Consider the following 13,369-nt stretch of genomic DNA (forward strand, 5'->3'; position numbering starts at 1 on the left):
GATGGTGATGGTGAGTATGATACGATGATGATGATGATTAATAATAATAATAATAATAATAATACATAAGAAAACAGGAGAAAAAATTGAAAAATACATCCAACTGGAGGTATTCCTCTGCCCCTACACAGCCAGTTTAACGTGGACTGGAATCCGTAGTGCAACTTGGCATTTTTCTCATTACCAAACATTTTGGAATTAACTGATTCTGCAACATGTTGGTTAAATTTTTGTAATAGCCTAAATCCTAAGACACCTATGAGGTATTACTTACACAATGTTGATGTTGCGTAGTTAAAAATCTAGTGTAACTGGAGGAGTATTTCACATCTAGAATGGTTCATTAGCAAGAAGTGAAAAAATAATCATACATAGCATGTCTCTGGTTGCTCCCTTACCTTCAGTCACACAGTCACACCATAGCAAGTTCCACGAACAATACGAGACAGGAATAGAAGGGAGAACCGATAGAGGTACTCAAAGTACCATCCGCCACACACTGTCAGGTGGCTTGCGGAGTATGGATGTAGATGTAGAGGTGAAATGTAAGAGATGCAGATACAAATTTATTCACTGTACACAAATGCTTGGATACTAGCGATTGATTAGTGTAGATAGATTCATAGTCTGACTTCTCAGATGAAAAGTACATACTTATTGTGTTTCTTTATAATTTAGAATTGTCATTTTTGACTATTCTTGCATTCAGTTTGCTGAGATTAATTGCGTGTATTAAATAATTCTTATTTTTGTGTTTGTATTTACAGGTTTTGAGTTGGTAAGTGACATTGAATTGTCAGGAGAGATTACTCCAGAATCTTCATTACAACAATCTGAAACCCAAATGCAGGAATTTGTGACAGGAAGACCGGAAAAATCTTTAGATGACAATAAAAGTCAAGATTCACATTGTGAATACTTGATGAAGAACTGGAATGTTACTGAAAGACTTGTAATGGACAGCAGGCACACACCATTACGAACTGGAACTCTTGACATTGAAACTAAGAGGGAAAATGGAGATATGGATGCAAATGATGGCGGTATTATCTGTGATGAGAAGTTAATGTCAGCAGACACATCAGATGGAGACAACCAAACGTCTGTGGCTACGTTTGAGGATATGACTGTTGATGTACATTTGAGCAACTCTTTTCAGCCAGATGACGTTGAAAGTGAGTATCACTTTGATGGTAGTATCAGCTAGGATGGTATATTTCTGTCAGAAACTTCCTCTTGAATAGTTTTAGAAGTAAATGCACTCACATCCTTTCTGTGTTTTGTTGTTAGCTTGTGGGGAAGAGGGAGGTGAATTGAAATATATATAACACATATTGTGAAACTTGTTCTTCTCGAACTCTTAGTTTAATTTTTCACACTTTTGATTACTGTCTAATAGAATAATAACTGGGACTCAGAGCTATAAGGTCTTAAAGCGTAGCCAATTTTGTTGGCACTGACTACTGCTATTCTTATTTTCTGTTGAAGGGATGTGTTTTTATTATAGTTTTATTATCTTTCTCATCACAGTTATCCATAAAGTAGTGAGAGCCATTTTTTTGTGATTTAATAGAAGTCTGGAAGTGGTTTGTTTAGATACTGCTTTAAACACACTTTCTTTGAACTTCAAAAATTGGTAACTGAAAGTCCTTGCATTAAGAACTGTAACATATGCTACAAACTTCAATGCATTCTGATACTTTTGTGGTGTAGTGATTCTTTCTGTTGCTGTTGACTGTGAAGGTACAGGTTTTCACTTTGTGTTCACACACTGCAGCATCAATCTTAACACCATTACTATTTGTGCAGGTATCGTTACCACTGTCCTGCATAGTAAGGTTTCTTTAGTCTGATGTCTACTTCATCACTCTTTATCCTTAAACACTACTTACATAATTGTGACATTTTCTCTTTATTTCTTCATATTTTTGCAGTACGGTGTCACAATCTGCTAATGTGCAAAGACGGAAAATATTTCAAATGTTGACAGATTTTTGTAACAGTGAAGCAAATCCTTGTGTTCCCTCTCATAATCTGGTAGTTTCTTGTCCATGCTGCTAAGTTACCCTCTCTCTCTCTCTCTCTCTCTCTCTCTCTCTCTCTCTCTCTCTCTCACACACACACACACACACACACACACACACACAGTGTTAAAAAATTCTTGATGTCAATAATCTTGGCTTTGTCTAAATCATTAAGTGCTAAGAGAAACTGTGTAGAACTCAAGCAAAAAACTGTGGAATATGTTTTGTAAGATTTGTAAACAAAAAGCTGAAATCAGTGACAAATGAAAGTGAAGCAGGTGACCCGGAGGTGACATTTTATGAGACTAAAACTTAAAGGTATTGAGGATGCAAATAAAATTTGAGATGATTTGGGATGCTCTCTCTTCAAACTTCATTCCATCCCAAATCACAGCAAGATGTTAGGTGGCAAATGGAAGGTTGAAAAAGTGAACCACGTTTTGGAAAAAAAGATTACCAGGCATTAGATTACAGTGTTAAAATTTCTGATAGTAGGGAGGATAAAATGGATGATGAAATTGTTAAGAAAGCCAAAGATTTTGATGCAGTGGTAGAGTTAATGAAAGAGAAAGGGGCTAGTGTAAGATCATCTGGGGAAAAAAATAAAGTTTCAACTTAAGCACCTCTCTCTTGGTCAAAGAAGAGAGAAAAATGCAATATTTGACGTTAATGAGTATGTGGTTCAACAGGAGAAGAAATTGAAAACAGAAATGGACATCTGGTCAATTGAAACTTCCTGGCAGATTAAAACTGTGTGCTGGATTGAGACTTAAACTTGGGACCTTTGCCGTTCACAGGCATACACACTACCATCTGAGTTACCCAAGCATGACTCACAACCCATCCTCACAGCTTCAGTTCCGTCAGTACCTCTGCTCCTACCTTCCAAACTTCACAGATGCTCTTCTGCGAACCTTGCAGAAGTAGCAGTCCTCTTCTGTGAAGTTTGGAAGGTAGAAGAAAATTCAGAGTCACCACTGGACAAGAAATGGCTGTGCGATCCATACTCTTTGTGGTGATGTGATAAATGAGGAAAATAAATTAGTAATAGTAAACTATTGGTTCACAGGTGATGATATGGAGCATGATGTAGGATTTGAAAATGCTGCTCTGAAAGAAATGGTTGAGTTTTTGACTAAATACTACCCGCGAGTCAAGAAACTGCATTAATTCATTGAAGAATGCACTGCACTATATCAAAATAGAAAGAGCCTCAAAAACTTGTGTGAACACATTGGGAGGGTCAGTAAAACATATGATGAGAGAAGATAGTCCTCAGAGGACTATATACAAATACTAACAACATTTGGTTTTCATAGTTTTTTCAAGGCTAATATTGACTTTTTAATTTATTTTTATTTTTTCCCACTTGCTAGAGAAAATCAATGCAGATAACCTACACAAGAGCTTAGAGAAGAGATTTTTGGCAACCCACACAATACCTGGTACCAGGAATTTTGACAGTTTCTAACCACTTTCCTGTTGTTCATTAGAACTTACAAGAATAACTTGTTCTGTAAAGCCTTCCTTGATTTTCTCATTCAATGAAACTGTCTCTCAATGGACACTCATCCTTCCTCAACAACTCTTTTATAGCAGCCGTTTATGATGACAGATAGTACTTTGCTTTTATCAGGAAGCTATATGATGGACGAGATGCTGAAATAATCTTTTTCCACCCCCCTTGGACTCATTCTGGGTGAGAAGGAAGACTCTTGTGTCTTTGGAAGACATTTTATGTACTGCTGGTGTACCAGAGTCAACCACATTAGGAAGAACGTATTACTTTAATCAAAAAGATATGATGTTAACAAAATCCAGTTTGTCACAGTGGATTAAAAATAGAGATGGTGTTTCAACTTTCAATTGAAAACTCAAAATATCTTCACTGCTGAACATGTATATTTTAAATTTATACATTTGTCAACATAGAATAATTGTTGTTTAAATGTGCTCATTTGATACCCATAAATAAAGATAAATATTAGTAATGCAGATTCTTCAATTAAAATTATAAGTTTTGGCTCTCTACTTTTATAATTTTAACAAAATGTGAAACACGTACTAAAGCTTATATGTCTACATAATGTATTTTAAATGACCTTCTGAACAATGATATGAATAACTTTTAGACATAAATTAAAATCCCATGTCTGTAAAAACTCGTGCTGTCTTTCGTTTATCATATTTGATTATCAATAAAAAGTCTTGATAACAGCTTTGTCCGAAAGTATTTTGCATATTTAATAAATCACTGTTTGAGCTATAATAGGTCAAGTTGATTTTCTATGTTCCCAGAAGTCAGAGTTACTAAATATTCTTTCCCATGAAGATACATTCTTTTTCTAGTATCTGGAAAAATCTGACAGTGATGGAAAAGTAAGCCAAGCTACTCCCCCTCCCAAGTAATGCAACCAAACTGGAAAGCTTCAGCCACAGTATTTATGTATGCTTTTTGAAAATTTACCATTTTTATTTTTCTGCCATAAACTATATGGAAGTGATTTTACACTGCTTATTACTGTGGCAAATCTAACTGTTGAAAAAGTTGCATGAAAATATAGGGCAGTGGGTGTCAGGCCTGGATGAACATACTTGAAGTTTGACCCTTCTTTGATTGCTGTAAATAGTTTTTTGATTTCAGATCTATTTGTGTGTTGATTCATAGAAACCCCATTAATATTTTTATTTTATTACAAAACATACAATCCTGGGAATTATTTAAGACCGAAACTAGGTTCCCAGCACACTGGAGAAATGTGATACATACATTTTTCAACACCTGTTTAATTTGTCCAGAAATTGAAAAGTAACATACATTAATATTTTTTTACAATTTCCTTTGTAACTTTACTAATTAAATCATTGTGTATCTGTTAACTCCCGGCCGCGGTGGCCTAGCGGTTCTAGGCGCTTCCCTGGAACCGTGCGACTGCTACGGTCGCAGGTTCAAATCCTGCCTCGGGCATGGATGTGTATGATGTCCTTAGGTTAGTTAGGTTTAAGTGGTTCTAAGTTCTAGGGGACTGATGACCTCAGATGTTAAGTCCCATAATGTTCAGAGCCATTTGAACCATCTGTTAACTGGACGCCTCTCTTAATTTCTGAAAAAATCCAAGTCAAAAGCTTCAGAAAAGCCTGAGTTATAAAAATTTTTGTAAAGAAGTAAAATTTTGCTTGGATATCCTTGCAGAGCCAAATTACTAGAACAGGGTGTATACGACCCGGGACAACCGGGAGATCCGGGAAAAACCCGGGAATTTTTTCATCCGGGAGAAAACCGGGAAAAACCCAGGATAATTTTAGAATTCCGGGAATTTTTCATTGTTGTAGTTTTTTCAGTTAAATTTTTGTAATTTGACTGGTAAGAACCGATACACTAACAAAGGATATTACTGTATCCCGCTACTGCACAATAATACTTCAACAATAAACCATAAACGAGAGAAAAAAAACAAAAATAACTTAAATTGCAATGGAAGTGCACCATATACATCGACACACAGTGCTCATGCAAGCGTCTGCCAACTGAAAATGTGTCAAAGGATTTAGGAAGACTTTTCAGTGCTTCATAACAACAAATTGCCTCCAATGAGCGTGAAGTCGCAACTGTTTACATTCGATTTGTTTTATCAGTTACGCGCGGGCTTATGCGCATGCGCAGTTGAGTCACATTTGAGTAGTAGATTCTCCAGCTTCTGGCCGCAGGAATGTGGCTGTTGGCTGTTGCAAGCAGTCGCAGCAAGCAGCTAGATGTTACCGGGGAAGGGGGGGGGGGGGGCGCCTAATTCATATTCTTGAGGAAAAAAACTTGTTTCATAAAGCGCTTAGCATTCAGCGCACGTTTTTCTATCGATTATTCATATGATTTTTAAACGCTTCCCTGTTGATTATTGAACACATTTTAAGTTGATTTCTGAATGAATCATAAGGTGACTTTTGAATGAATGCATGCATAGTGTACGTGATGTCTGTCAGAAAAATCCTCGTCCCATCTAGAAATAAACTTTCCGCAGACAAAAGGGGACGGGGCTACACAAGCTTGAGGGAGTAAAGGCGAACGGTTGAATGCCAATCGCTGTCTGTTTATGTGATTGATTGGGTTTGCGAATGATCGGCATTGTTATAATTACTAGCAAAATCCATAGATTCAGACTACCAGAATGGAAATAAACGACTGACAGGAATAACAGGTGAGAAAGATTACGTATTATCTTCTCAGTGTATCCAAGAAATGAAATTTTGACAGAAAATTTTTGGCCAGATCGCTACACTAGTAAGGACCAAGTAGTACAGTCCCTAGGTAGCAGCCGCAGAAGTTCTATTGTGGAAGTAACACGGAAAACATGTTGTTCGAACACGTAATAATGCCTAACCGGAAAATAATCGTGGGATAACTAAACCTGTGATTCTGGCAAGGTTAGTGAAGTTAATTAGCGGACAAATTTTGACAGTGGCAGCAATAGCTACAGAATTGGTGATGACAAGATTGTTTGTTAGAACGAGGAAGGAGAAGAAATGGGTACATCACACAAATTATGGAAGAATAAGATGATTCCAAATTTATATAAAAATTTCGTAATACTACTTTTCAATCTCATGCTTGAGAAGCTGGTGCGTATGAATGAAATGTGAAACTGTTTCCTAACATAAAGCTTTTTGCTTGTAGTAGGCCTAATAGGCATTTGATATTGGTACTTCATGGATTATATTATGTCGTGTTATAAAAATGGCCATTTGTGCCAAGAGAGTCTCGTTTATTTGGTCTGTTACAAAATTGCTGCCATATTAAAAAGGCCTACTTTGTTTTATCCAGCAGACAGTGATAAAATAGACATTATCAGATCAATAAACCACACCAGTCTTGGGTATTAGTTGTATTAACAGCTTTTTCAGTCTTAGATAACATCATTTCGATTTTTCATGTAGCAAACTGTTTGACAAACTTTGATGAGGTAATAGATTCTTTTGCAGAAAGAAAAACACGCCATGTAAAGCTGTAGCAAGATTAGAGAGAAAAAATGCTAGGAGCTAAGGTTTGAAGAAACGTGTAATTTCTTGCTTATCTCTTGTCAGTATTGGTTTTATATATCCTATATTTAATTTTATGTCACACAAAACAGCAAGTTATTAACTAATAGGCAATAAAGAGTTCAGATTTTCTGAAGAGTTCTTGTTCTCTTGATTACATATAATCACATCCGCTATTTTAAGAGGTGCGGGCTGGCAAACCGGCCGACTGGGAGCAGGAGAAGCACCATAAGACATTTCAATTTCCACCCTCCTGAATATAGTTTGGACGTGCGGTAGAAAAATGCTTTATGAAGAGGCGTGGCACTGCACTTTGGCATACTTAAGACCAAATAATATGTCGTACATTTCCTCTTCAGAAAGATGTGCACTACAAGATGAACAGATTTTGAATATTTTTTTTTTTTTTTTTTTTTTTTTTTTTTTTTTTTTTTTCCCCCCCAGTTTGCATATGTCGTAGATCCCGGGGCTGATGCACAGAGCAGTCTGAGTTATAGTGGGTAGCCTCCACGTGTTTACATTTAGTGATTTTGCTGTTTCCCCTTCGTTTACTCTCACGTCAAATGAAAACAAAACGGATATCTGTGGCCAGGAGCTATCAGGTGAATTAAAACCCATTCACATAATTACGGATTAATTATTTTATTTCCACCTTTCTGACAGTCAAGCATTATCGCCTTACGGAACAATGAAGTTGTTTTTGTCTGTTTGCTAAAGAAATTTTTGTTAACCTTCTCCGCAGAGGCAGTCAATGTATCTTAAACGAAATGTTTAATTCCACAGTACTGGCTAGTTTCAACTGTTCGCTGCATTTCAAGTGCACATTTTCATGCTCGTATGGCATTATGCCACAGGAAAGAACCAAACATGATATAATACAGTACTGGTGCTCCAAGAAAATTTACGTCCCGAAAACCACACTGAAAAGCTTAATATCAGGTCGCGGTCTACTTCATTGGGAATCTGTACTTACGAATGTGCCCTTTAAGTATGCACTTTAAATGTGCACATTTAATTATATGGTTCACGAAATTCCGATGCTCTTGCAGTATCCTCTGATGTCTTCTTTCTTTTATGACATAATGTATGATCATTCAATGTTTTACACGTATGTACATACGGGTTTCCTATGTCATGATAGCTACCAAAGTGCGGTGTTGCTTGTTGTCTGCGCTCTCTGGCAACTGCTGAAACGAACCTATTTCTAACAGGTTGCGGGAAAAAATTGCGAGCAGTGGTTTAAAAAGCGTTACTTTCAAAGTAAATATCCTTTTACGTAAGTTGAACTATGTGCAGGAATGTAGCATGAATTTATTAAATCACAGAGCATTTGACTCTCATTTAAAAATCAACTCTTTGATGACGAGCCATTTAGAAGAATTTCGAACCCTGAAGATCAGACATTTATGTCATTATTAAAAATTTTACTGGCACATTTGTGTGATATATCTTAAAGTGTAACACGCGCGAAAAAGATCAACAGTATATGTGAAAGCTTAGCTTCTCTTGCAGCTTGAGACCAATATTATATGTGAAAGCTTTTCTTTTCTTGTAGCAACACTATGTATATTAATTTAAACTATTAACTTTCCGTGTTTGTGTGTTCGTGCTACTTAACAGTGATGTTGCTGTTGGCTGACTACATCACGTGTCCTGTGCTCTGAATATCCGCTGTCATCGGCTGGCGAGATCACGTGACATGAGCTACGAATGGCTTACAAAAGCGCATCAAAATGTCAATTTCAATGATTCGGAAAGTAACATGTGGTGTTTGGTGGAATTCCAATGTATACTTTCGTAATACGAAAATACGCAGCGTACATGTTGCTGCACATCAAAGATATTTCCAAAACGTGTCTTGTGCCGGGAAATTGTACATCCTTATATAAATCCATAACTATTCAAAGAATTGATAAGGGAAAATATACTGTCACCCGGGAGAAAGTGTATTGTTAACTGGGAAATCCGGGAAAAATCTGGGAATTTTTTTTCCTTGTCCACGTATACACCCTGTAGAACATTACTTTATTAAAACTGCAGTATGTAACATTGTAATTAGAGAACAAATAAAAATTGCAGAAGTTCTTATGAGTATAATCAAATGTACAAAGTTTCATGAAAATCTCAGACCATCAGGGTGATTTGACATGGAATGACCCTGTACATTTCTTCCTGCAAAACAGTGGCAAGTTTAGGTATCAATGTCGGGGGTGGACAGCGATATGCACCCTTCTCCCCAAAGTAGACCACAAAGAAGTCAATAATATTGAGATTTGGTGACGGTGGTGGCCAGAGAGGATGTGACAGTTCAGCCTAATGCTCACAAAACCAATCGTGGATGATTTGAGCTGTATGAATAGGACCCCTGTCGTTTTGAAACACAGCATCACCACTGGGGAACAAACATTGTATCATGGGATGGACTTAAGTAGCCAAAATCGTCATATAATCCTCAGCAGTAAGGCAACCTTGCAGAGTAACCATGGTAGCCATAGAATACCATGATATCTGTGCCCAAATCATCACCAAACTCCTGCTGTGCATCACTCTTGGGACATAAACATGGTCAGAAATTGGAAATAGTGTGAAATAAGATTCATCCAACCAAATGTCTTTCTTCCATTGCTCCATAGTCCAGACTTTAAGGCTTCAGCATCACATTTTCCTGTTGTGGACATTGGCATGACTGATAAGTGAATTGGGAATTCCAGCTCGCCCATCAATGCTCTACTTAAATGGATCTCCCATCATGGTATTTTGGTACTGACAGAATTCGCAAAGTGCGGCACTCTGTTCTGCTGTGACTTTTGCAGCTTTTGTCCTATAATTATTCATCACAATCTACACACATTCGTACGTGTCGTGACTTTATTAGTGGATGATGTTTTTCTGCTTTCCCTGTATGCGGTATAAAGCTTCAATACTGTACCTCTTGAAACACCAAATACATCTGCTACCTTGGATACAGGAGCACCCACCATAAAAGCACCAAAAATTTGCCCACTCTTTCAAAGGAAGCATAAAACCTTCTTCTACTGTTCTTTACTCATTGGCTAGTATCACTAATGAGTCTATAAAGTCTTGCATTCATCGGAGTGTTACATGTGGGATGCTTGCATTGCTAGTGACAGGATGCTTGAATCAGGATTGTGAGCAGGACTGTGGGTGCTTAGTACCAGTTCCTTAGTGGTCTTGGAATCAAAAATGCAGCAGTATTATCATCATACTTCATTTAACAAGATACTCATACAATAACCGACTGTGGCATCTCAATCTTGTGCGTTGACCCCTACCAGCAGAGCCCACTTCAGTGTAACACAAGGTAGTCTGTGAACACCAGCCAGGCCAGTGGCCACCATGAAGTAACAGTGTCAGTGTCCTTTGTGTGTGTGTGTGTGTGTGTGTGTGTGTGTGTGTGTGTGTGTGTGTGTGTATGTGTATGTGTGTGTGGCCATGTCAGCATTCCTTGGGCAGTGAAGCACGTATGTGCCATTTACCAGCAGTGCTGGCAGTGAGTCAGGTACAAGGTGTGTCAGTTCGTGGACTGCGAACCATAGCCCTCTTGGAGATGTCCAGCATCCAGATGAGGTCATCCAGGAGGTGGCTTCCACTCAATGGCTGCTGTTCGAACGCTGGTAGCATTGGGACAAGCAGTGCACCATAGAGCAGCAGTTAATAGATTATGCAGCTGTAGATGTGAAGTGGCCCATATGGGACCCTTGGCTGGTGTGAAGTCAGGTAGCAGCTGGAGACTGAATGCTGCTAGCTCCAGGCAACCAGCTTGTATTGTCACTCGCCCCAGTTTGTTATGAAAAGGTGCTGCTTCTGGTCATGTAGAGGCTGAAGCAGTGCAACACCAGTGCATAGCATGTGATGGTGCAGCTTCTCACTGCAATGGTCTGGTGTCTTGTACCGTGCCCCTTCAGTGTGATTTCAGCCCTGACAGCCCCCCCCCCCCCCCCCCAGGGGGTCCACAACTCTTTTGTGGATATGTGCGTGACGAGCACGGGACCCCAAGCTAGTGCAGCTCTCTTTCCTTTCTGGACTGCATACCTTCCTTTTCCACATCCTTCCCCCCCAACCTGCGCCCCCCAACCTGCCCCCCCCCCCAACGTCCCCCGCCCCCCACCACCACCTCGGCCTCTACCCTTCCCCTTCTCCCCCTCAGGGAGTATGTTTTGTGCCTACGTCCCGAGACAGACACTTGTAACTGTAAGACAGTCTCTCTTCTTCGCTTTCTATGCTGGAAAGTCTCTGTCCTTTCTTTGTACTTCTCTTTTCCTTGCCTCTTCTCTTTACCCTCTTCTCCGCTGCGGTGTTTGAGACCTCTTCTTTCCTTTCCTTCCCCTACCCCTTTCCCCCCCTTTCCCCCCCTTCCCCCCCCTTCCCCCCCTTCCCCCCCCTTCCCCCCCCTTCCCCCACTTTCCCCCACTTTCCCCCCTTCCCCCCTTCCCCCCCTTTCCCCCCCTTTCCCCCCGTTCCCCCCTTTTCCCCCCTTTCCCCCCTTTGCCCCCCTTTCCCCCCTTTGCCCCCCTTTCCCCCCTTTTGCCCCCCTTTCCCCCCCCTTTCCCCCCTTTTGCCCCCCTTTCCCCCCTTTTGCCCCCCTTTCCCCCCTTTTGCCCCCCTTTCCCCCCTTTTGCCCCCCTTTCCCCCCTTTTGCCCCCTTTTGCCCCCTTTTGCCCCCCTTTTGCCCCCTTTCCCCCCTTTTGCCCCCCTTTCCCCCCTTTTGCCCCCCTTTCCCCCCTTTTGCCCCCCTTTCCCCCCTTTTGCCCCCCTTTCCCCCCTTTTGCCCCCCTTTCCCCCCCTTTTGCCCCCCTTTCCCCCCCTTTTGCCCCCCTTTTGCCCCCCTTTTGCCCCCCTTTTGCCCCCCTTTTGCCCCCCTTTTGCCCCCCTTTTGCCCCCCCTTTCCCCCCCCTTTTGCCCCCCCCTTTCCCCCCACTTTTGAACAATCGGTTAAGGCAGGAGTGCCCTCAGAGAGGGCCCACGCAAGGAAACAGCATGCCATTGGAGACGCCGGTAATCATGGGGATACTTCTGCAATGGTTTCCTCATCCTTTACTATGCCTGCTCACAAGCGAAAGTTAAATGAGTCTCAGCCACGGACAATTCTTCCATCAATGCCACTGTTCCTTGTTGTTTCTCGGTCGGACGAAGGTCAAGACTTCTCCACAGTCAACCCATTCATTATTCAGAAAGGTGTCGACGCAATTACAGGTTCTGTAAAGTCTTGTTCCCGATTATGAAATGGCACCTTGTTGTTAGAAGCAGTCAGTGCCTTCCAGGCACAAAAATTGCTGCGAACTTCACTGCTACACACCTTCCCTGTCCGGGTGGAAGCACACTGCACTTTAAATTCATCATGCGGGGTGGTTTATACATGCTCCCTCGACGGATTGTCCGTCGAGGAAATTCTAAACTACCTGTCTGACCAGGGCGTAACGGCTGTTCGAGTCATGAAAAGGGTTGACAAGGACTTGGTTCCAACCTGTACTATTTTCTTGAAATTTGACAGAGTTCAACTTCCATCGAACATAAAAGCGAGCTATGAGATAATTTCAGTTTGCCCTTACATCCCTAACCCTACGCTTTGTTATCGGTGTCAGCGCTTCAATCATACCAGCTAGTCGTGTTCCAATCCGGCCAAATGTGTTGTGTGGCAAGGATGCCCATTAGGGTGCTTGTCCACCTCCATCCCCTCGTTGCATCAACTGTATGGGTGACCACACTGCTTCCTCTAGAGATTGCCCCATTTTCAAAGATGAACGGCTTATTCAGGAAATCAGAGTGAAGGAAAAAGTGTCGACATTTGCTGCTCGTAAGTTATTCGCCAGTCGAAAGCCCACTGTGCCTCCCACAGGTAAATATAGCACTGTTCTTGCATCTCCTAGGCCTACTGAGGCAGCCACGCAGACATGTGATCTCACCTTTAGTGCCACGGTCGTCAGATCGGCCAGTGCAAAGATCGCCCGTTAAACCTCCCCACTATCACCTGCTCACTCTACGGCTCGCCCTTCATCGGCTTCTGCTAAATCACAAGCCCCAAAATCATACACCCGGACTTCCAAAAAAGAGCTTACTCGCAAAGATTTTTTTATGTACCCTGACTTCACAACGATTGATTCACCTCAACGTGCTGTTTTGAAGAAGGCTCATAAGAAACCCAGTTCCTCTCCTCTCCTTCTCAGTCTCCAAGCTCTCTACCCTGTCCACCCTCTGGTCCACCGGATTCAAGACTGCCTCCACTTGCTCCACTTGGGGGGCATCTCTGTGGCGTTCCTATGGATCCCAAGACACATTGATATCCGTGGAAACGA

The 13,369-nt window shown here is 40.9% G+C and overlaps 1 protein-coding gene across 3 annotated transcripts in view; it reads left to right on the plus strand.

Annotated features, from left to right (window-relative positions):
* LOC124556546 overlaps positions 1-13,369 on the plus strand; it is a 239,471-nt gene that overhangs the window by 85,045 nt on the left and 141,057 nt on the right. For all 3 annotated transcript variants that reach the window (XM_047130500.1, XM_047130501.1, XM_047130502.1), the window contains one exon: positions 768-1,175. In XM_047130500.1, coding sequence (XP_046986456.1) covers positions 768-1,175 — 408 coding nt within the window. The remainder of the gene's footprint in view (positions 1-767; positions 1,176-13,369) is intronic.

Source organism: Schistocerca americana, chromosome X, assembly GCF_021461395.2.
Source record: "Schistocerca americana isolate TAMUIC-IGC-003095 chromosome X, iqSchAmer2.1, whole genome shotgun sequence".
Lineage (NCBI taxonomy): Eukaryota > Metazoa > Arthropoda > Insecta > Orthoptera > Acrididae > Schistocerca > Schistocerca americana.